At 50.1% G+C, this 24281-nt stretch overlaps 2 protein-coding genes across 9 annotated transcripts in view; one reads left to right on the plus strand and one right to left on the minus strand.

Moving 5' to 3' along the window:
* Positions 1-24281, plus strand: part of SLC7A7 (solute carrier family 7 member 7) — a 45236-nt gene that overhangs the window by 6603 nt on the left and 14352 nt on the right. Inside the window, exons 1-4 of one of the 7 annotated variants that reach the window (XM_028114779.2) lie at positions 10772-10860; positions 12159-12344; positions 13779-13902; positions 15022-15564. In XM_028114779.2, coding sequence (XP_027970580.1) covers positions 15066-15564 — 499 coding nt within the window. In that variant the 5' untranslated portion in view covers positions 10772-10860; positions 12159-12344; positions 13779-13902; positions 15022-15065. Of the gene's footprint in view, positions 1-9683; positions 9776-10705; positions 10861-12155; positions 12345-13778; positions 13903-14067; positions 14208-15021; positions 15565-24281 lie in introns of those variants that run through there. The other 6 variants (XM_028114780.2, XM_028114781.2, XM_028114778.2 and 3 more) reach the window with 6 other exon arrangements.
* Positions 179-3984, minus strand: MRPL52 (mitochondrial ribosomal protein L52). Of its 2 annotated transcripts, none has more exons than XM_028114787.2 (5): positions 3894-3984; positions 3716-3773; positions 3550-3617; positions 1112-1176; positions 179-736 (listed from the first exon to the last, which is right to left on the minus strand). In XM_028114787.2, exons 1-5 carry the CDS (start codon positions 3982-3984, stop codon positions 584-586), a joined length of 435 nt encoding a protein of 144 aa, XP_027970588.2. In that variant the 3' UTR covers positions 179-583. The 2 variants fall into 2 exon arrangements, with proteins under 2 accessions (XP_027970588.2, XP_027970587.2); XM_028114786.2 differs by having other exon boundaries at positions 3879-3984.

Raw genomic sequence — 24281 nt, forward strand, 5'->3', positions numbered from 1 at the left:
TGGAATTCAGCCAGAACCACAGAAACCTCAGGATCCAACTCTTCGGCAGACATGCAACACCCAAGTCTGGTTCTTCCCATGTCAGCCTTCCCAGTGGGGGTATCCTCTTGGGCCATGTATCGGAAGTTGAGGAAAACTGACACCAGTTGCTTGCCAAGAAATGGACCTCAGCCGGAAAGCCTTTTTCATCAAAACATTTATTAAATGAGTAACTGCATGCAGCTTGAGCTGTGTACAGGCTGTTAAAGGTTTGAGTGGCTGGCTAAAACCAGGAGAGCTGCTACCCCTTTTCCATGCTCGCAGGGCAGCTACTGTTCACAGGTGGGCCAGTCCTGTGGCCTGCAAAGGGGGTGAGTATCCCAGAGCAAGAGTCTACTGAACTGGAATGGGGCCAGGGATGAGGGCAACTAGGCCAACTCCTCCAGGCAGTGATCTTGTGGGCGGTTCTTCTCAGTGTCCAAGCTCCTGTGCTCTGAAGACAGATGGGGAATGTGAAGGTTCTCTCTCCTGGCTGGGATGAGGCATGGAGGTGATAGAGAAGAAAGCCAGAGAGAGGCTGGGAAAGGGAGACAGGGACTGCTTTTTACTGACGTGGTCGTGGGTTCTGCAGGAGAGCCCCTTTGGGTTTAAGAGCATTTTTCTGCTTCCTTTCCTCTTCCTGCAACTTCTCCTGCTGCCTAAGCTGCCATGCCTGTAATCCAGCATCCATTTCCTGTGACAGCAGTACAACTCGTCTCTGAAACAGACAGGAAAACAGGGTGGATAACATCTGGGGCTTGAGCTCTGCACCATATATCCTTTCACTCACAGATCAAAGTCAGAGGTTTCAGCTGGAAAATGACACTGCTGACTGGGTTAGGGGACCGGGTCCTGGGATGGGAAGCAGGAGGAGGCAAAATGCGGGGCAGAATGGCTACTACTGGTTCCGGCCCTGGGAGTGCCCCACTCTCTTCCTCCCTTCTCGCACTACCATAAAAACCTCTAGCTGTTAAAACGCTGGGGTAGAGGGTACGTGTGAGCTTAGGTGTCAGCACAGCTCAAGCCAAATTAGTGTAATTTTTTTCCCTCCAAGTACACACAGGTTGCCCTGATTGGGGCTGTAGCCACTTACTGCAAACTTCTCCCTTTGGGCTTTTCTTCGAAGCTGGCCTTTCATTGGAGGTGCGGGGCGGCCATCTGTACATGGAAGTGAAGAAAAAGACAGGTATTAGAGATGGCTGGCAGCACCCTGTGAAGGCACTGGAATAGGAATGAGGGAAGAACCGGTCTCTAGTTCGTCTCTCCCATTTCACAGCCGTGGTGGCCTCATTCTCCAAAAACCCATCCCTTAGTGTCAAGGGTAAGGTATGCCAAGAATAAGCTCTGAGGCATACTCCTACTCTATTTCACTTACCCCTCGTTATCCTGGAATGGTCCTTTGCAGTGCTGAATCTCGTTTTATCTCCCCCCCCCCACAAAGTTTTTATTTATTTGAAAGAGAGCGCGTGCAGGGGGAGGGGCGGAGGGAGAGGGAGAAAATCTCAAGCAGACTCCCCACGGAGTGCAGAGCCTGACTTGGGCTCAGTCTGGGACTTAATCTCAAGATCTCGACCGTGAGATCATGACCTAAACCAAAATCAAAAGTCTAATGCTTAACTGACTGAGCCACCCAGGCGCCCCTCTCCTGTTTTATCTTTAGAAACCCTCCACTCAGGCAATCTGATCACTGTTCTACTCATCATGAGTCTGCTAAATTCCATCTCACTCCTCAATGAAATACTCTCTTTTCCTTTCCTTTCAGCCCAGTTCTTGTCCTTAGGGCCCCCCCCCTTAAGCTCTATCTGCCCAGAAACCCTACTCTGACCTCTTCAACTCTGTTACCCCTCTCCTGAAAGAAGTGCCTACTGGGGCACCTGGGTGGCTCAGTAAGCATCTGCCTTCGGCTCACAATCCTGGAGTCCCTAGATGGAGCTCACTGCATCAGACTCCCTGCTCAGCAGGAAGTCTGCTTTTCCCTCTCCCTCTGCCCCTCCCCCTGCTTGTGGTCACTCTGGCTCGCTCACTCGCTCTCAAATAAATAAATAAAATCTTAAAAAAAAAAGTGCCTACCAATGACTTAATATTCATCTATTTGCCTTGGGACATTTATCGTACTACTGGTTTTTTGCTTTATTTGGCCATCTCAAATTCTTTTGGAAAGGGGTAGAGCAATGACATATTATTATTTTTTAAGATTTTATTTGAGAGAGAGACAGCATACCCGCGGGGGACAGCATGAGTGGGGGGAGGGGCAGAGGGAGAAGGAGACTTCCTGCTGAGCAGGGAGCCTGATGTGGGGCTCAATCCCAGGACCCCAAGATCATGACTTGAGCCAAAGGCAGATGCTTAACCGGCTGAGCCACCCAGGCGCCCCTATTATTTAATTTTTAAAATGTCCATGCTGTTTTCTCAGCTAGACTTTCACAGACTATGTCCCTAGGTTTCACTGTAGTACAGTGTAAGCACATAAGCACATCCTACAAATTCCAGAAATACCTGCTGACTTGGTGAAAAATGCAGTATCGACCTGAAATTTATAATGAAGATGAAGAAAAAGGACACTTACTTTCTACAAAATAAGAAACAGTGAAAACTTCGCCCAAAAGTTTTGTGGAAACTGAGAGATACAATTAAGTAACATGTCCAAGACCACAATGTCAGCAAGTAGAGAAGCCTGAATTAAGAATCAATTCCAGAGTCTTTCCAATATTCCATACTACTTTTAGGAGATGCTGGGTTTCCTGCAGTAAGTAACAAGTGGAAAAAATCTTTACCATCCTTCTCAGGATCCTACTCCTATAGAATCCAACAGGGTATTAGTATCCAGGTTTCTGTCCTGTTGAAGGGGGCCTTGCCCCTACCCAGTTCTAGTCCTTGCTTTGCTATTACTTAGCTGTGTGATCACAGGAACTCTGAGGCCTCAATTTTCCCACCTGTAAACTGGAGTCCCATATTGGGAGTGGGGAGTGGCTTCAACTTTTCTAAGATCCCTCCCTTCTAGGGGTAATACCTATTTTTTCTTTCTTTCCTTTTTCTTCTTCTTTTTTTTTTTATCCCCCCTAAGTAAAGAGAAGAAACTTTTCTGAAAGGAGCCCTCCATCCTCAATCCTCACCCTTCTAACCCCTCTCTCTGAGATGTTCACTTAGGCAGCCTTTCAAAGAGTTCTCCCTCCATTTGGTACCAAATTTTCAACAATGTACTCACCACACTGAACGGTGGGTCTTTCTAACTTTTTTAAAAAACCGTCCCACCACGAGAAACGTAAAAATCTTGTCACTCCCTCCCCCGGGGCGTCCCAAATTAGAATTATCTTCTGCTCATCCCCACAAGATCCTGTCTAGCTTTACTTTCCATAGGCCTAGTTTAATTTACAAAATAAACAACTGGGCTTCTTCCCCCAACTCCAAATATAAAGGTCAATACGTTGTCCACTCAGACACATCCCCACCTTGACCCCCTTCTCCCGCCGCCCTCCGTCCAGGGGCGTTCCCTCTGGGCGAAACTGAATTAACTGTCAGGTCAGCGCTCACCCGCGTAAGACCAGTCCGGGAGCTCCGTAAGGGGCCCGTAGCCGGAGGGGTTGGCAGCCAGGCCCTGCCTGGGTGGAGAAAAACAGTACGGTGAGGATTCGGCCCCGCTTCTGGCTTCCCACTACCCCCCCAATACCCCCCAGACCCGCACTAGACCGGCACTCACTGGAGTCGCCACTGGCTGCCCGCCCGAGCCGCCACGCTGCTGTGCAGCCTCCGGACACCTGCAGGGAAAATGGCAGAATTGGAGCAGAGGCCATGCAGCCGACTCAGGGGTCCTAGACTTGGCCCCGCGGACTCCCGAGCCCACCGACTCCACGCCTACTTACTCAAAAGCAGCGTACCTAAAGCTGCCATACTGAGGCCGCGGTGCCGGAAGTGGGCGTGGCCTCGGTGGCCACGCGCGACGCTGCAGGGGAAGTCGGAAGCCGCCATCTTGAATCTGGGATTCAATCATGGGCCCCGCCATCTTGGGGCACTGTACGGAAGAGGGGACAGGAGTGTGGTCCGGGTTTTTGGGGGGAGAGCGGTTGGTCTGCGTATGAATCGCCAGTAATGGCTACGTCTTCAGTGGAAGTCGTGTCCTAGACTGAACCATTTTGAACTCCTCCGGCCACCTCTGCGCAGCGGTGTCTAGTCCTTTGGAATTTATGCCATTATCTTAGAGGAGTATTTACTTCATTCTGCCTTCTTCTGCATCAGTGTAACGTTTTTCCCAGCCTAAGATTTCCCAGTCAAATCTAGAATGAATACGAAAATTTGGGTTTCAGTCCTTGTTTATTCAACAAAATTGAAGAGCTTATATGTGACAAGCATTGTATTAGGAGCAGGGGATTCTATGGAGAGCAAGACAGACATCTTCACTATTCTGATAAGAGCCCCGGGTCTAGAGAGAGAAGACAATAATCACACACATTACTGTAATAGTACCGCTGAGATTGTAGAGGAGCAGAGGGAGAAGGAGACAGAGTCCTAAGCAGACTCCGTGCTGAGCGAGGAGTCGGTCTTACAGCCCTGAGATTAGAACCAGAGCCGAAACCATGCTTAACCGACCGCACCACCCAGGGGCTCCAGTACAGTAAGATATTTTGAGAGAGACCGCATTCACATAACTTTTATTACAGTATATTGTTATAACTTTTTCTTATTGTTGTTAATCTCTTGCTATGCCTAACTTATAAATTAAACTTTATCATAGGTATGTCTGTATAGGAAAAAAACATACATAGGGTTTGGTAGTATCCACGGTTTCAGACATCCACTGGGGTTCTTGGAGAGTATCCTCTGTGGATAAGATGGGACTACACTGTATAAGTACATAGTAAACCCAGATCTGTGACTCCTTCCCCCCTTTTTAATCATTATTTGTCTTGGGGAATTCATTTATTCTTAATTTCTTCATTGAAAAAAACCCTTAATATATCACATTTCTGAAAACATTAAAGAATGATAATGTAAGTGCAAATGCTTTATACATGGTGAAGCTCCTACAAAAGTGCCCATTACTCTGGGGGCTGGGAGAAACTGAGGGAGTGGTGCAATGGCCTATCTGGAAGTTTATCATTTCCTTCTGCATGACTGGGAAGTTTTTCCACAGGAGGTGACTCTGAGCTATGCTTTGAAAGAGGGGAAGGGTGGATCCTGGTTTAAGAAGTAAAAGCAGCTGTTTCAATAACAGTAAGAGTGGTATAGGCTAGGGCTGAACCAGAAGAAAGGATGGGAACAAAAGAACCTTGGCTATAAGCCAACAGATGGATCCCCAAAACTAAGCAAGGGCAAGAAGACAATAAAGAACTATCGCCATCTTACATTCATACACTTCATTTTCACTTATGGAAACACTTCTATATAAGTGATTTCACATGATTTTCATAATAAACTGTAAAGTAGATAAGACAGTCCAGGAAACAATCATTGTACAGATGGCTTGTAGTTTTCAGAGATCAGGAAATTGAATCAAAACGTGGCTGTGGATTTATTGTTTTACAGTTGCAATAATGATTGAATGCCGCTTTCCCAGGCCTGGCTTCGTATACCTTTGGCTGATTCTGAGAAAGACAGCTGAGGTAGACAGCACTTGGAATCCCATTACATAGTTTACAGTTGGCAAGTCAAATACTAGAAGGCAAGGGCTGGAAAAATAACCTTAGTGTCAACATTCAAGATTGACAGGAAAGATGACAAGCTGGTAGTACCACCAACACTATATAAGGAATTGAAGCAGCAATACTCCTATCTTCCAGTAGCTCACACACTAGGGGGACACCATGGGTTTGCAAAATTATAAAAGAGGGCACACACATTAAGGTGAACAAATAATGTGAATAATATAAATTCCATAGGCAGAAATGAGCACATTCAATACTTTAATAGCTGTAGGAGTCAAGGAGCCAGAGCTGGAGAACTTTGGGGGCAGGATGGGAAGTTAATTGGGAAAACTGAGAAATCTGGGAGGGGAAAGGTCTTTGGAAGGAAGACAAGTTCAGCCTTTGACGTGGTTGGTGTGATGTGGATAGTCCATGGGTTGTAAATAGCAGGAAATATGGGTTAGGACTTTGAGAACGAGAGAGAAGGAACATTAGTGCTGACAGCTGACATCAGTAGCATTCTCGGTGACCTCATGGAACACTGTCGCAGGGGAGGGGGTCTGGCAAGTGGACAGCACTCCTTAATGACTTCACTAGACTCAAGCCACAGGAAAGCGGCTTCATCATCCCAAACTAGAGGTCTTTCAGACTCTTGACTTCATCTGGCAAAGGCTGGCGTTAAGAGCAACAAGAAGCATCAGGAGTCTGAGCTTCATGTCTTTCCTCTCTTAAACTCCTTTGCCACTCAAGGGCATCACAGCCTGCATTTGGTTTTAATATTTCGTTGTCCACTCATGTTTTGTCCAACATGTTTATTCAAATATCCTTCTGTATGGTCTGTACACAGTAAATTTTGTACAAGTGCACTGCTCTGAGAAATTAGGAGCATTTTATTTTTTATTTTTATTAAAAAATTTAAAAAAAATTTAAATTACATAATCTCTATGCCCAGAGTGGGACTCAAACTTAGGACCCCGAGAGCAAGAGTCACCGACTAAGCCAGCCAGGTGCTCCTGGGAAATTAGGTGCTTTTTAAACTGTTGAGATGAATAATCTCCAATGACACTGGAGAAAATGTCAGTGAAACTGACTCAGGGTGACCAATTCCACCTTATTTTGTAACTTGTTCTCCTTTTTTTGCATGCTTCTGACCAAACTGAAGGTTGAAGAAGAGCAAACTATTTGGGAAGTATCTTATTTTACATTCCTTCAATATCTTCCTTCTTAGGACAGCTCAACAATTAAATCACTGACACCCCATGCAAGAAGTGTGGGAGCTAAAGGCTAGCCCTCACACAATACATTGCTTTGCATATTATTTCCTTATCACATAATTTATCGTAACGTATTCCCTTTCTTTTCTCATGGCTGCTAAATCAGTTCGGGCTAAATTTTGTGTTAAATCACCCAGCTTCAAGATGGGTAAATTATGACCTCGGGCTACACTCTTTTTTTCTTGCCTGGCAGCTGGGAAGTCTCTCAGCTGTGTGCCTTTCCAAATGAGGCTGGTCTTGTAGGTGGGTGGCTCTTGTGAATCTCTGCAGAGTGACAATGCTGGCTTTATTTTATTTTATTTTTTTTTTAAAGATTTTATTTATTTATTTGAGAGAGAGAGAATGAGAGATAGAGAGCACGAGAGGGGAGAGGGTCAGAGGGAGAAGCAGACTCCCCGCTGAGCAGGGAGCCCGATGTGGGACTCGATCCGGGGACTCCAGGATCATGACCTGAGCCGAAGGCAGTCGCTTAACCAACTGAGCCACCCAGGCACCCGACAATGCTGGCTTTAAAAAATGCCAAAGTTTGCCCAAAAGGTGTAAAAAAATCATAGTATTTACAAGTCATCTTTAAAAAAAAAAGATTTTATTTATTTATTTGACAGAGAGAGACACAGCGAGGGAGGGAACACAAGCAGGGGGAGTCGGAGAGGGAGAAGCAGGTTTTCCCTCAGAGCAGGGAGCCGGATGCGGGGCTCGATCCCAGGACCCTGGGATCATGACCCCCGCCGAAGGCGGACTCTTAACCTACTGAGCCACCCAGGAGCCCCACAAGTCATCTTTAAGCCTTAAAAACATGGTGAAAAAAGTGTTTCCAGAGCCCAGCAACTCCCTCTTTTGTTGGGTCCACGCTGACAGACTCTTCAGATGAAGGATGCTTTGGGGACTCCAACCTCTCTGGCACCCTAAGACAGGATATTTTTGGTTAAGTGCTGCCTCCTGGCGGCGGCTCTACTGCCCGTCACCTTCCCGGCCTGGTGGAGACTACTTTTCGTTAACTGGGGATCTCGGAGCTGATGCAACAGCTCCCCGAGGGGGCGGGGAGTTGAGACGCCCTTCCGAGAGACCCCTCCCCTGGCTCCCGGCGGGCGCCACCGCCCTCCCCCTCCCCCACGGGGCTTTGCAGTCCAGAGTCCCTTCCGAGTTTCAGCCGGGCGTCTCGGGGCTGGAGGCGGGGTTGCCAGGGTTTGGGGCTCTCGCGCGGACCCCCGTCGGGCCGCCAGCGCGAGCAGGATTGGGAGGAGGGGAAGAGGAAGCTGAGCGTTCCTGGGGAGGAGGGCGCGTCTAAGGGTATCCGCTGTCACTTTCAGGCAGCGCAGCTGTGCCTGAGTGAGGAGAGGGCAGGGGAGCGGGTTGCGGGACCCCTGGGTTCTCGGACCCTGGCGCCCTTTGTCTACAGCCCCCCCCCTACCCCCAGGGCTTCCTGGAGCCGGGAGAGGGGCGGGGGCTGCTCCGCCAGGTGCAAGGAAGGAAGGGACCGGACGCCGGGTGGGGTGGGCTCCTGGTCCCCCAAGGCAGACCCCGGTTTGGCCTCCGCAGCCAGACCTGGATATCGGGGGCGACCGAGCTCTTAAGAGGGGCATTGAGGGCGGGCGGTGGCTGGGTCGGGATTTGGGAAGGCGAGGTCTCCGGGCTGCAGACTCGGAACAACCGGAGGTCAAGGGAAAGAGGGTAATAAAGGGAACGGCGGGGGCTGGCGGGGCGGGGAGGAGGGGAGCGTGGGAGAAAGGGTCAAAGGTGAGGTCGGGCTGCCGCTGAGCGGGGGCGGAGGGGGTGGGGCCAGGGTCACCGCAAAGAGAAGAGCTGCAGGAGGGCGTCCGGTCAGAGGTCCCGCTTAAGGGTTTGCGGTTCTACTCTTGAACTCGCCTGCATGCTCGTGAACCTGAGCCCTCGCCTGCCTTTGCCTCGTCCGCCCTTTCGCCGCCGGGCGGTCGTGGCACCTTGCTGTCGCCGCACCTTGCTCAGGCCGGTCACCTGAGCCGGGGCGTGGGACAGCAGCGGTCCCGGAGAGCGGGTGGGATGAGGGTTTTTTTGTGTTCCCATTACTCATTTCAAACCATTCTAGGCCTCGCAGTCAAACTGAAAATTACACCCGCCCTCTCCCTTCAACCCATTACTGTCAAAAAGAATAAATATTTCCACATAACTCCTTGCTTAGTTTAGGAGCCAGACCAGCGGCCACATAGGTGGCCCAGAAGGGCAAGTTCAAGGACGTTCACAGAACCCAGGCTGCTGGGAAATCAGTCTAGGAGGAACAACATTGTTTATTCATTTATTCTTGCCTGTCTAGGTGTGCTCTGCCCTGGGGACACAGGGTGAAGAGCGAGCGCTCTGGTGGTGCTTGCATTTTAGTGAGGGAGGTGACAACCAACAAGCAGATGCACTCTGGGTGGTGGTGCCCTTGCAGAGGAGTCCAGAACGGTGAATGGATGAAGAGGCAAGACCTTGCTCCTTCAGAGACTCCTCAGGGAAGGCCTCTGGTAGTGTGGTTTCTAAGCACAGACCCCGATGGAGTGAGTGAAGGGATGAACAGTGCCGCCGCCCGGAAACATGTTGCAGGCCCAGGCAACAGCAATTGCGAAAGCTCTGAGCCCGGAGCGTGTCTGTTGTGTGGCAAGAGCAAGGAGGCGGCCAGGGTGGCTTGAGTGGAGTGACAGTGCAGGCGCCAATGCCAAGGGGGCCGTGTTAGGGCTGTCTTCCTAGGACTTCCCTCATGTACCACGTGGGCCTGACCCCAGAGGGGAATGAAGGGGCAGGCCAGCCGGGCAGTGGCCTGGATGTAAAAAGGCACTACGTGATCCTTGGAGTAATTCAGATGTTTGGTGCCAATGAACTTCGATTTCTGTCTGGGTCTCTTGGTGAACGGTAAGTTGGCTCCCATCTGCAGACAGAACCCTTGACGACTGCTTACCTGGGCTGTCTGTCTCTAGGATAATTTTGCAACACTCAGGTACAGGTATAAGTTGCAGGGTGCAGCCCTGAGATTGACCAGTGGGTCGTTGTAGGGAGGCAGGAGTTACAGCTGGAAATCTGCGAATGCCCCATGCACTGTGCAGTGCCATCCCCCGCCCCCAGAGAGATTGATGCTCTTGTCCGCAATTTAAATACTTCAATATGCCCACCGAGAAACGACTTCAGAAAGTTACACGTAATGAAGTCATAGAATAAACTCTCATTTTGAATAGGAAGAATGAGGCTTCCCGTTTTGATTCCAAGAAAATCGGTATTCCTCCACCTCTTCGAAGTCGGCATTCAACAGATATTTAAAGGATCCTGGTTTGAAGGGGTGCCAATTCATTAGCTTGCCCAGGGTGCCAGAGCTGGCTCTTACCTGGTGGCGTGTACATCCCCTGAACCAGCTGGGGACCTGAGCTGTGAGTGGGCTTGTGCTGGGGCATCTGGCTGTACCCGCACAAGTGGTCTTCCTTGGCATGTGTGGCCTGACATAGGGGCTGAGTTCCAGAGCCCTAAGGATGGAGCCTACGCCCTCCGCAGGACGAAGGAGAGTATGTGAGTGGGAGATGAGTAGGAGACGGAATGAGGGGAACAGGCGAACAGGAGGGCACTGCCAGTTGCTGGAAGAGCTTAAGTGCTCAGTAAACGTAGGGCAACAAGGAAGATCAGGGGCTGAGGCGGTGAACAGGAGGAGCTGAGCCTGGGTAGAGAAGGTGCCTAGAGGCGGGCAGGCGACGAGGTCCTCTGGGTCTGACCAGGCAGTCCCAGCTCCAGCCCATCCCCTGGCCCCTCCCCGCTGCCGGCCAGAGTCACACATGTGTTTTCCTGTTTTCCGTTTCGGTCCCCGTCACCCTCTGCCTTTTCTGCTCCTCGGAGTCAACAGCTGCTGCAGCTCGAGCCTTAGCCGGCTTCCCTTCCTAGCACCTTCCCCTCCCCTGCCCCCCAGCGTGCTGGTAGCCCCTCCTCCTCGCACCTGCCCAAAGGTCACGGGACAGGTAAGAGGTGGGAGAGAAGGGACTATAGGTGAGAGGCGAAGTGCAGGAGGAGGATGGAGCGAGCGTCCTGAAAACTGGCTCACTGGAGACCCAAGAGCCTATTGTCTCTCGGTCCCGGCCCCGGCCCTCCCCAGGCAGAGCCCTCTGCCCAGAAACTTCAGCCCTATGCTAATGGGAGCCCTGGCCACAGGAGTAAACAATTTCTTGTTTCACTTTTTTTTTTTTTAAAGGGACTATCGGAGCCACAGTGGAATATAGAAAAACAAATGGAGAACTGGGGAGGGAGGAGCTGAGCTTCCAGCTTGGGGTGATGGGGGCATCCAGCTGAACCACAGTGTATGTGTTTTCTGTTTCTGTTGTTAGGGAAGGCAGCACAGACCAATTGGAACTAGGAAGGCAGGACATGGGGTCTCTGGGAGAGAAAGTATCTTCTCACATTTAGCTCTTGAGCCTGACCGAGCAGCCAAGACCCTGAACTGTGGGCTGGTTCCTGGAGGAAGTATGCTTTGGTGTTGCCATTCATGGGTGGGTTTGGGGCCAGGGGCTTCACTGGCTGTTGTGCTGGGGATGGCACACTCGGGGCCCTGTGCCTGGGTTCTCTGGACCCCTGAAACTGAAACTTCACCCATAGGCTGCAAGATGAGTGTGTTGTCCTGGTACCTGCACTAGGTCCTCAGAGTTGAATGTACCTCAGGCAGGAAGAAGACAGGGTGCTGTGTATCAGGAATGCTGCTATCTCTTGGGGTTCCAGACTCTGCAAGGCTCTCCTGTAAAGCCTGGGGTGGTGGAGCCCTTGGGGAGCCTGCTGGTCCCAGGCTGCCTGAATGGTGGAAGCATTGCCTGAGAGCCAGAGTCTCCGGGAGGAACGTGAGCTGCTGGAGACGGCGCCTTCCTGCCCACAGCCGCTGGTGCTAAGCAGTGGTTGAGGAAGGAGGGGGCATCTTTTCTCTGGAGGGCAGCCTCCCCTGCCCAGTATGCGCAGACTGAGAAGTAGGCTACGGAGATTCCACTGACAGCACTTCCTGGGGGGGCCGCTAGGGTGTGCTGTCTGCCGGAGTGTGGATTTCACCCCCGTGGGTTTCCGTCTGAAGATTCCCTGAGGAGGAGGACTTCGCTTTTCCCCAACCGGGGACTAAACCCTGCACACTTCTTCCCCACTCTCCCTCACGGGTTCCCCTTCCTTCGTCCCCCCTTCATTCCTTTCCTTCATGTTCCACCCACCCCTTGGTGCCAGTAAATGTGGTCTTAAAATGGCAGGCGGGGTGATGTATTTCCGTGTGTTTTTGTTTGCTAAGCAGTGGGCACCCTAGCAATAGCATCGCTGCCAAGAGGACTTGCGGTCGCCTCTCATCCCTGCAAAGGGATGAGAAAGGGGAGGAGCAGCTGGGAAGGAGATGGACCGGCTTGGTTGGAGCCTTTAGCCTAGCCTGCAGGCTGAAGGATGGCAGAGGCTCTCTGTTTAATCTAATCACACCCTCCCCCAGGTAATTCACGAGGGAGCCATCTGAAGTGTTTTCCTGTCTGAGGGGAAGGCCTGGCGATGGGGCACGTCGGAGCAGGTCGAATTGGGTGGGAGGTGGGGGGAGATAGCGCAGTGTCGATTCAGAGCCTGGCCTCTGCTGGAGAGCCTCCTGGCTCCCTCGCTGGTTTGGCACCCTGGCACGTGATTTAGTGCCGGCCTTAAGGGGCTGCAGGCAGGTTTGGATGAGATCAGGCATTTGGGTGCTTAGCAGTATGTCTGGCACCGGGTAAGTGCTCCATAAAAGACAGCCATCATTAAAGGAGCGTGGAGGGGGCAGCCAGAAGACAAGGACAGTCTCCTCTGGAGGAATTTCCAGATATTTGTGAGGATGGCTGGGGAGAAGCATGATCTTTGGGAAGGCTGACACCAGGATATTCCTTTCGGTTAAAAAAAGAAAAGATTTAAGGGGCTGGAATGCAAAGACGTAGGGTAGAGATAAGCACCGCCCCCCCACCTGCCTGGGGATTTTTAGATCTTCGGTTCTCTGGTTGTAGAATAACCAAAGAGGGTTAGAAAGAGTGTGGGAAGGGACTGAGAAACTTCAGAATGGATAGGATATATTTCTGTTGGTAAAAGAGACCCAGAAAACCAGATTGAAGTAGACTATGAAGATGAATATGTGATTTCCAAAAAATGCTTGACTTTCTCTGTTCTGGGCCTGTCTGGCCAGGATAGCCGAATGAATTCTTATTTCTCCATATTTTTTAGGAAATTGGACTAAACTTGTATGTGGGGAAGGTGTTTATAGGAATTCATGGTTTCTTTTGAGGATGAAAGGGCACCTGAGCAGGGAGGGGATGCAGCCAGGGGTTTGAGTCTCATTTCTTGACCTTGTTTCCTAGGAAGTAGCTTGAGGCTCAGCCTTGGGGTCATGGCTCAAATTTGGGGGCAGCCATCCTTTGCTCTGAGGGGAAGTGTGCAGATTTCCTCTCTTAGGACGCCCGTCACGAGGCCACAAAGCGTGGGGACTGCACTTAAGACTTCCTCTAATCTCAGCACAGCAACACGCCTTTGTGGCACCCTTGCCACCTCCCTTTCTTGTCGGCGGAGGGGGGGTGCTAGGGTGGGACCTGGGGGATGGGGGCAGGGTGCATTCCTTCTCAGCCGTCCGCCCCGTCTTCAGCTAACTGCCTCAGGGCCAGCCTCCCTGGGGCTGCAGAAATTGCGCCCAGCCACCGTCGTTTCTTCTGGGCCCTCAGTCCCGGAGCAGCGCTGACAAAGGAGATTCCTGAGAGAGTGCCTTATCATGGAAAGTGCTGAGCCCAGAGCTCCTGGCTGCCCCTTTTGCAGATGTGAAGGGCCCGTGAACCTTGAACCCAGACAGTTGCTTAACACTCCTCTCCCCCTCCCTCACCCCCTCCACCCATCTTGACTTCTCGATTTGATTTAAATCCAGAAGCATTTGCCTGGCCTTTCCTTTTACCGCCGGCTGGAAAGGAGGAGCGGTCAGGCCCCAGTTCCTAGAGGCTGCGTCTCTGTGACTGCCACCGCGGGAACCTGCTGGAACCCCGGGCCAGGGAGTGAGTGTACTTCGCCCCCGCCCCCAGCCCCGCTCACCTCGCCCACCCGCTGTGCTGCTCGGGCGGGGGGGGGGGGGGGGGAGGCTGGCCAATCACTTCCTCTCCCCAGTGCCTCTGGCTCTAGACCTCTCCCCTTGCTGGGCCAGCCTCCCTCTCTTGCGCCCAGCAGTCCCCTGCTCTGCAGGGCCGGCACCTGCGGACGCTTCCGTGACTTCCCAGCCTCGGCTTTGCGTCTTTGGGTGCCGACTCTCCAGCTGCAACTCCTGGGTGGGGAGCCGTCATCAGCTGCCTCCAATCACCTCGAGGTTGGGCTGTCCCCTTTGGATCACCCTTCTCTCATTCATACTTTTTTGGGTGATGCAGCTATGCTGATGTGAGGAAGTGGACAGCAGGAAGCCTGGAATACTAGGGGCTGGGAAAGAGGTCTGGGAAGGAAAAGCAAGGAGAATCACCTGTCTTCTTTCTTCCAGGGTGGGGTGGGGCTGCTTGGGCTTTGCTAGGGCTGCCGACTTCATGTAAGGGTGGTTAAGAGCGGCTCCCTGAGCAGGGGGAGGGTTGTAGTTTTCCAGCAAGAGGTTCCCGAAGCCTTTAGGTTTGCCAGAGCCCGTGTCCTTCGTGGGGGGCAGAGAGGTTTGTGAGGAGAACCCACAGATAGGCTGCTTGCAAGGTTGGTTCCTCACGTTGCAGCTCAGTGCAGGTAACAGGTGAGACTGAAATTAGAGGGAAGACAGACTGTTTGGGGGTGAGGCTGAAAAACGCAGACTCAAATCATGAGGGTTATACCTGGGAACTGCCAACTTGCCTTTTATCACAGCAGACTCAGATAGAACCAGGATTTAGTTTTCTCTCTTGTCAGTCTGGTGGGCAGCACCGTCCTAATGTGGAGAAACAGCTGCTTTCTCTCTAGCGAGTGAGGGCCTTCCCTTAAAAATTTCCAGTTGGGGTTATTTTAATGAGCCAGCAGGAGAAGAAGAAGTTAATGGGAGGTGGGAGGCCAGAGAGAGCTCTCTCAGCTGGGGGGAGGGGGTGCGGCAGGACATTGCCCATATTGACCACTATGGGCAAGAGTCCTATGTAATTGCCAACCACCTGATCTATATCTTCATCTTTCTTCCTTAGAAGGCAATGCCAAGAAGCTGGTGACGGCCATCTTCTTCTCCGCCATGGCTGACGGCATTAAGTATGAAGTGGCCTCCCAGCAGGAGGGGGATGCTCCCCACTCCGCCGATGAAGCCAGCCCAGGGTCGGAGCAGGTAAAGCTGAAGAAGGAGATCTCGCTGCTTAATGGCGTGTGCCTGATTGTGGGGAACATGATTGGCTCGGGCATCTTTGTCTCCCCCAAGGGCGTGCTCATGTACAGTGCCTCCTTTGGCCTCTCTCTGGTCATCTGGGCTGTTGGGGGCCTCTTCTCCGTTTTTGGGGCCCTTTGTTATGCGGAATTGGGCACCACCATTAAGAAATCTGGGGCCAGCTATGCCTACATCCTCGAGGCCTTCGGGGGATTCCTTGCCTTCATCCGACTCTGGACCTCACTCCTCATCATCGAGCCCACCAGCCAGGCCATCATTGCCATCACCTTTGCCAACTACATGGTGCAGCCCATCTTCCCGAGCTGCTTCGCCCCCTATGTTGCTGGGCGCCTGCTGGCCGCTGCCTGCATCTGTAAGTGGGGCCGGGGCAGGAGGTGTGGGCTGGAGCACCAGGGCAGAGGCTGGGATGTGAGTCCAGTAAGCCAGCAGAAGGAGCTGGAAGGGAATGCCTCTGACACACACTCTTGTTGTTTTTATTTTATTATTATTATTTAAAGATTTTATTTTTAAGTAATCTCTACCCCCCAATGTGGGGCTTGACCTTAACAATCCTGAGATCAGGAGTTGCATGCTCTACCGACTGAGCCAACCAGATGCCCCCTCTTATTGTTTTTACATTCGTGTATGCTTCCTGTGAAAATTCAAACGGTAGCAAAGTGTAAAAACAGACAAAAACAAGCAAAACAGCAAAGAGAACAATTTACCTTTCCCCCATTTTCCCACGGTGAGCCCCATTAGCAGTTTGTATGCCCTTCCCAACTTTTTCTTTTTCCTTCAAGAAGTGTAGTGTTTTTGTTTTTTTGATTGATTAATTAATTAGCAGGCGCCATGCCCAGTGTGGAGCCCAATGGGGGCTTGAACTCACGACCCTGAGATCAAGACCTGAGCTGAGACCAAGAGTCGGATGCTTAACTGACTGAGTCACCCAGGCGCCCTTCAAGAAGGGCGCCTGGGTGACTTTTCTGTTTTTAAAAAACGGGATCATAATACATATATAATCCTACAGTTTTTGCTTTTTTCCCAGAATTTACCAGTGACATTTTCTACTTAGGGATCTACTTTTTTAAAAAAAAGTTTGATGGTGTTCCATGTTAATTTTAAGGCTGTATTATGTAACAAATCAGTCCTCTGTTAGTGGCCGCTTAAGTTTGTTCCAGTTTTTCTTTCATACAGGTAATGCTCCGGTGAATATCCTATTGCGTTCGCATGAGTTTTTCTGTGGCCTAGATTCTTCTTTCTTGATCATGAGCAGGGGGGTACAGGTATAGGGAGAAGCAGGCTCCCTGCTGAGCAAGGAGCCCGATGCGGGACTTGACCCCCAGGACCCCGGGATCATGACCTGAGCCGAAGGCTCCCTTGACTTTTGCTCTGTCTCATAAATAGCGCATTTAAATCTGTACATTCAACAAAGCTACATTGGAGGTGCCGAGAAGCTGATCCGCTATAGCCCCATCCCTCCGGTACCTCTGTTTTGGAAAAATGCCCTCCTAGCCTGAAACCTTGGAGACCCTTTCCATGCCCCAACTGTGGAGAAGCTCAGAGCTTCTGTCATTTTAAGGAGCAATTACCCAGCAGTGGCAGCTGTGAAAGTGCAGGTGTTTTGTACCAGGTGCAATTGCTCCCTGGATCAACCTTGTCCAGGCAGCCTCATGTCCCCTTTTCTCGAGGTTTCTCCACTGCCCCGTCTTACTCCTCAGCTTCCTTCCCAGCCTCCCTGCTTTTACTGTTGCAGAGGCCTGGGTGTCTGTGTGGGGATCCCCCCGTGCTTTGTGTGCCCATGTGTGTGGCTCGGACTCATCTTTGTATATGGGGATGTCTGCCCTGCATGGCAACAATCAGGGACGGGTGGGAGGCACTGCCTTGTGTTACAAGAAGGAGGTTCTCCTTGAGGTCTTAAATGTGATCTGTAATTTCTCTTGCGTCATTTACAGATGATCTGGTAGGTTGATTTACTGGTGAAACTAATTTTAGGATCTGTCAGGCTTGAGGTGCCCTCAAATGTGGGTATACAGTTACATATCTTGTGTGGTGTAAGGATTATTCCATCTAAGTATAATTTCCAAGATGGCTGCATCCCTTTAAGCCCTAGGATCCTATTATGCTAATCATCTTTGTCATAGTCTCTTTAAAACCAATGATATGTCTCCTTGCCTTCATAACTTTGGGTGACTCAGAGTCACCATTGCACGTCTCAATTCTTGTATGACTGTGAGGCCTTCCCAAGCCACTGGGGTGACGATGTGTGTTTACTTCCTCAGTGGCTTCAGAGTGCTGGCCTGACTTTATTTATTTATTTTTAAAGATTTTATTTATTTATTTATTTGACAGAGAGAGCGAGAGAGCACAAGCAGGGGGAGCTGCAAGCAGAGGGAGAAGCAGGCTTCCCACAGAGCAGGGAGCCCGATGCGGGGCTCCATCCCAGGACCCTGGGATCATGACCTGAGCCGAAGGCAGATGCTTAATCATCTGAGCCACCCAGGCGCCCCTGGCCTGACTTTAGTTCATCAGGTTTCATTCTTTACAGTTTTGATCTGTGTCATCTGATAGCTCTTCCTTGATTCTGGCATCGGGCCTACCTCCATCCATCACCCCCTTTTTAATTTGCCGTGTCTACCTTGCGAGCAGAGATGGCCTCAAACTCTTGTACACCCAAGTACACATACGCACGCCGGTACATCCTGGTAAGAATACATGTGAAGAAAAAAAAAAAATACATGCGAAGTAACCACGGTTTATGATCAGTCTGCAGAGCTCCCCAGGTAATAAAAGACACAGTTGTGTGCATGGATTTATGGCATATATTTGATGCAACTCTGATAGAGTCACAAGTGCACCAGACTGGTGTTTGAGGCTGGGCTCAAGACCTGTGTGACCTAGGCAAGATGCGGTTACTGTTTTACTTCCAGGCTACTGCACGGATGAAGTGAGATTCAGTGAAAACCATAAATCATGACTCAAGTGCAATGTATTGGTGGTGATTATGTTTAAAATTACTCTCTCTCTTGGCTGCTTCTAGGACTTTGTTCAGTCTTTAATAACTTCCTCGCAGGTCATGCTAAGCGGGCGCTTCAACCACGCCTGGACTCCATTTCATCCTTCAGTGTTGCGTGCAGACATCTCCTGAGTAAGGCGCTCTCCACCCCCTCCCAGCGCTGACCAACCATATATAGGTTTCATTGGCTACTTTGCCTATCTCCACCACCACACCATTGAGTTCCCTGCTCTGGAAGAAGGTTCAGAAGGGCAGCCAAGGTTTTAAGTAAGAATTAGGGACCTATGATTCATGAGTTTCTTCCTTCAACCATTGTCTAATGAGCACCCAATACATGTCAGATGCAGAGACCTAGGAGGACATTCTGTCCATATACCACCTATGCAGTAATATCTCGTTTATCTAACTGTAGCCTTTCAGGAGAAAGCCAGGAGGTAGGCCTAGAAGCATCTAAGAAAGAGAGTAATTTTATTTTTATTTATTTTAATTTAATTTAATTATTTATTTATTTAAAAGATTTTATTTATTTGACAGGGAGAGAGGGAGAGAGAGCACAAGTGGGGAGCAGCAGGCGGGTGGGGGGGAGGGAGCCCGATGACCCCGGGATCCTGACCTGAGCCGAAGGCAGATGCTTAACCGTCTGAGCCGCCCAGGCGCCCGAAAGAGAGTAATTTTAAACATAACAATCATCAATATGTTACACTTGAGTCATGATTTATGGTTTTAACTGAATCTCACTTCACTCACACAGTAGCCTGGAAGTAAGCCATCCCTGCACTTGCCTAGTGTCACGTGGCTCCTGAGCCCTCCCTCAAACACAGGTCTGGTGCACTTGTCACTCTACTGGAGTTGTCAAATATAGGCCAACAGTTTACGCACAAAATGAGGACTAAGGCTAAATCTTCAAATTTAGCAAGAGAAGGGATTTAATATAGAACATTCCTTCATTCAGGGAACATTTAGGGCATACTCTGTGCTAGATATTACACATAGTGCTGGCAAGCAAAGAAGACAAAAGTATGGCCCTTGACATCCAAGAACTCCTAGTCGAGGAGGGAGACAGCTATGTTGACCAATAGTTGTCATGCAGGAGAGTAAGTGTGGTTGATGGAGGCACCATGGGAATGAGCAGGACAACTTTCTTCCTGTGGGGAAGAGAGCATAGAAGGTGTGGAGGTGCAAAAAGGCATGGAATGTTCAGGGAAATCAGGTGGTTGGTGTGGCTGGAATGCGGGGTGGGAGAGGGTGAGACGATAGACACTGGAAATGTAGCCCAGGGCCAGCTCCGGACGGGTTTATACGTTGCCTAAACGGGTTAGACTTTATCTGGAAAGTGGGGCGACGCTGTTGATTGTAAGTGGGGAAGCAAAATCAGATTTGCTTGGGAGAAGAACTCTGCCACGTGGAGTGTTTTTGGCAAGTGTGAGAGTCTGAAGTGGGCAGACCGGTTTAGGGAGCTGAAACCTGAGTCCACGTGAAGGATAGTGAGGCCTGCACTGTGGGCAAGGCCTTTGGACCAGAGATGAGGGGACTGATAAAGAAATAGTTATACGGTGGAATTTCTAGGACTTTTGGCTGGAGATGTGTTGGGGAGCTCTCAGAGGTGATGCTAAGGGTTCAAGCTTGGACAGGTGGGCAGTGATAGGGCCTCCATCTGAAATAGGGAAGGTGAGCTGAGTGATGAGCGGAGGGCCATCTGGGGCTTCTGCTGGACTGCTTATGGGGTCCTTCCCTGAGCAGTGCCTTCCTTGGGTCTTTTGTGACCCAGAGTTGGTCATTTTCCCATCCACGGAGTCTGACTTACCTAAAAAAGAAACTGATGTGTAAATGATGATGCTAGTCTACGACTGTACAATGGTGAGTGTACATGTGTAATTTCTAATGAACAGAAGGTGAGTGCTCACTATTAAGGCTTCCTAATACCATAATCCCTAGGAAACCCATTGAGTAATCAGGGAATTGCTTGCAGGGCATGGAATTGGAACAAAGGAAGAAAGTTTTGACCATGGAAGAAAAATTTACAGAACGTGATGGGCTCCCCAAAATACGGAGCTGAGAGGTAGAGCAGGGAACTCAATGGTGTGGTGGTGGAGATAGGCAAAGTAGCCAGTGAAACCTACATATGGTTGGTCAGCGCTGGGAGGGGGTGGAGAGCGCCTTACTCAGGAGATGTCTGCACGCAACACGGAAGGATGAAATGGAGTCCAGGCGTGGTTGAAGCGCCCGCTTAGCATGACCTGCGAGGCCTGCTCCCTTTCTCTTCTTTCTGACCTCTCTTTCACCCTCACTTTCTCTTCCAGCTACACCAGCCCTCTTGTTTTTCCTCCAGTTTGCCTGGTCTGTTCCTGCTTCAGGGGTTTTGTACTTTATTGTGCCTTCTGCTGGGAAGGCTCTTTCGCCAGATACCCTCAGAGCCTGCCCCCCAACCCCCACTCCATTCATGTCTTTGTATAGATATTACCTCACCGGAGACTTATCCTGTCTCAAGGGGTCACTCTCAGTTTCCAATCCTGTTTTGTTTTTCTTTATAGCCCTTGTCACCACCTGGCATTAAATATTTACTTGTTTATTGTTTGTCTTTCCCTCTAGAATGTAAACAGAAGAGGAAGCACTTTGTGTTGCTCACTGCTGAATCTCCAGCATCTAGAACAGTGCCTGGCATCTGCTAGGTACTCAATAAAATTGAGGGAATGAATGAATGAAGAAGGGGCAAGGACATTCTAGGCACAGGGATGTAAAGGACAGACAATGTCAAGCACAAAGGGGAGAAAAAGTATGGGGTGTGGGGTGTGTGGGGGCCATTGTGGGATGTGAGGGGACAAAGGGAGGCAAGGGGCTAGAGCACGAGGCAAATAAATGTTCCTAGGGAGTTTAGATTTTACCCTAAAGTGTCTGAGGAGCCACTGAAGGGTTTTAAGCAGGGGAACAGTGTAGCTGGGGTGGGACTTAAGATCTTGCAAGGCTGGTGGCAGAAACACAGATTAGGAAGCTCTCTGGCAATCCAGGCAGGAAGTGACAGAAGCCTGAACTAGGGCAGTGGCGGCGGGAGTGTGGCTTACTTAGGCGATGGCGTCTCCAGGAAAGGACAGGTAGGGGAGCAATTTAGAAGGTATAATCTGTATAACCAATGATACTCATTGGGATGTCCGGTGTAAGAGAGAGGTAGGTGATGAGGAAAGCATTCACCAGCCTGTAAATTCTGTGCCACAAGGGCTAAGCCTGTCTTAGGATCCACTGCATCCCCAGCAAAGAGACAAAGAGAGAAGCTTGATAAAGATTGCTTGAAGGAAAAGCTGAGGTTTCTGGTTTGGGTAGGTGGTGGCATCATTTACGGGGGTGGGGAAGATGGAATCATGTTGCAGCTGAAATTTATTTGTAGGCTAGTAGGTGGATTTGCCCATTTGGAGCTCAGGAAAGAGATGGGGCTTCAGATTGGCAAGTGCTTCGTGACTACTTGTTGAACGTTCATTTCCCCGGCACTGCTCGTTGTTTTTATGGAGCTCTTGGTGTGTGCGTGCGTGTGCGTGCGCTGGGGGCGGGGCGGGCAGCCGGCCGCAAGATTACAATGTGACTACAACACTCTGACCGTCCAGAGATAGGGCCTGTGCCTCTTCATCTCAGGAATGAATGGTCTTCTGTGAATGTCTCTACCTGGGAGATATTGTTGAGACATCTTTGGAAAATACTTTGGAAAATATTGCCCAAACCATATTAAGGAGTTTGGTGGGCTTTCTCCTAAGGCAATGAAAAACCTATTTAGGTGTAAAACAGAAGAGTGACTTGTGTCATTTGTGATTTAGATCTTAGAATTTGTGATTTTTATTTTTTATTTATTTTTTAAAAAGATTTTATTCGTGGGCGCCTGGGTGGCTCAGTCGTTAAGCGTCTGCCTTCAGCTCAGGTCATGATCCCGGGGTCCTGGGATCGAGTCCCCACATCAGGCTCCCTGCTCAGCGGGAAGCCTGCTTCTCCCCCTCCCACTCCCCCTGCTTGTGTTCCCTCTCTCGCTGTCTCTCTCTCTCTGTTGAAGAATAAATAAAATCTTTAAGAAAAAAAAGCTTTTATTCGTGAGAGAGTGAGAGAAAGAGAGCACAAGCAGGGGGAGCAGCAAGCAGAGGGAGAAGCAGACTCCCTGCATAGCAAGGAGCTGGCTGTGGGACTTGATCCCAGGACCCTGGGATCATGAACTGAGCAGAAGGCAGACACTTAACTGACTGAGCCACCCATGCATCCCGAATTTGTGATTTTTAGAAAGTTACTCCGACTTCAGTTTGCAGAACTGAAAGCAGGGAGACCAGTTAGGAAGCTGTTACCATGATCCCTGGTGATGGTGGTTTGGATTAGAGTCATGGGATGAGAGAGGAGGAGACTGGTTTAAGACTTGGATACTAATTAGATATGGGTAGTAGTTGAGGAGGGTAATATGGCCAGGTTTCTGGCTCAGGCACCTGGGTGGATGGTGCTGCCAGTTACTTATAGGGAGTTAGACTGGAGGAGAAGTAGGTTGAGAGAAATTGATAGGATTGGTTTTGGATAGGTTGAGTTTGCGCCTGCTGATGTCCAGTAGGTGGTTGGATGTTCATATATATCTGCAATCACAATAGTTGGGCTGGTGATATGCTTTTGGGAATCATCAGTGTAGAGATGGTCATTGGATTCAGCAGATAAGGTGATCTTGGGCCAGGTTGTAGCAAGAGAGGAGGAAAGAGCTTAGGATAGCATTCTCAGGAATGCCAACATTGAAGGATAAATACTCTGCAAAAAGGAGAAGAAGCATCTAGAGAAATAAGAGGGAAATGGAATGCAGTGAGTAGAAGAGAGCAATTTGAGGAGGAGTTGGTGGCCAACAGTATGCAATCTGCTAAGGGGCCAAGCTAGATAAGGAGGGCAGTGGCCTGGATGTATCAACAGGAGGCCACCGTGACTCTGGAGAGGGAAATTTCAGGGCAGTGAGGGTATAGTCAGATTTCAGAGGGATTGTTTATTCATCCAGTGAAATCTGAGTGTCTGCTATGTGCCTACCTCTGAGCTAGGCCCTAGGGATCCAAGGATGGTGGTTCCTCAGTCTGCTCTCATGTGGCTCCCAGTTGATGGTAGAAACAGATATATAAACCATTCTGTCGCAGTGTGGTTAGTGTGGGGATGCGGGAGCCCAGAGCAGGGGCAGCATACCCAAAGGTGGTGGGTTTACCCTCAAAAGTAGCCTTTGTGGAGGGACTGCTAAGTAAGATAAGGCATGGAATATCATTTGGAATTGGCAAGCAGGAGGTCAAGGAAAACTGTCTTCAGCTGGAGTGGTGGAGTGGATGTTAGTCGAGGGAAGGGGAGAGGATCTAGATAGCCTTTCCAGAAGGCTGACTCTGAAGACAAGGAGGGTGGTAGTTAGAGGGAGGGATCAAGGTTGAGGGAGGAGTTTATGGGAAAAACTTAAGTCTGCCTTAGATTGGTTTGGGGGTATATTTCTGGAAAAGCTGGATGAAATATCCTTAACAATAAGGTCTTGCCCATGGTTGGAATGCTTGGGTGCCCTGAGTCGGCATTTCTCTCCTTTGACCAGTGTAGAGGATCCTCTCGTCCCTTTGGGAAGCAGCAGTGCATGGTGGGTAGGAGCATGGCGGGGCGCCTGGGTGGCTCAGTCGTTAAGCGTCTGCCTTTGGCTCAGGTCACGATCCCAGGGTCCTGGGATCGAGCCCCACATCGGGCTCTCTGCTCGGCGGGAAGCCTGCTTCTCCCTCTCCCACGCCCCCCTGCTTGTGTTCCCTCTCCTGCTGTGTCTCTCTCTGTCAAATAAATAAATAAAATCTTAAAAAAAAAAAGCATGGCATCAGGCCAAATTTATGAGTCTCAGGTTCCTCATCTGTAGAATGGGGTCTCTTCTCATAGAGGCGTGATCTCTATTTTTCCCATACTTTCCTCCTTTTCTATTCAAACAGTGACCATTTCAAGAGAGCAAATAGAGTTTCTGCTCCTGTCATGGTGGCTCACTGTCCTTTTCCGGGTATAGTCTTCCTTTAGAACTGCTGATGAGCTACAGCCCTAGCTAGGCTAGTATTGCTACTAGACCTTGAAGTCATTTA

The sequence above is a fragment of the Eumetopias jubatus genome, unplaced genomic scaffold, assembly GCF_037043125.1.
Source record: "Eumetopias jubatus isolate StellerSeaLion01/CBP00866 unplaced genomic scaffold, mEumJub1_p1.0 scaffold_7, whole genome shotgun sequence".
In the NCBI taxonomy this organism is placed as follows: Eukaryota; Metazoa; Chordata; class Mammalia; order Carnivora; family Otariidae; genus Eumetopias; species Eumetopias jubatus.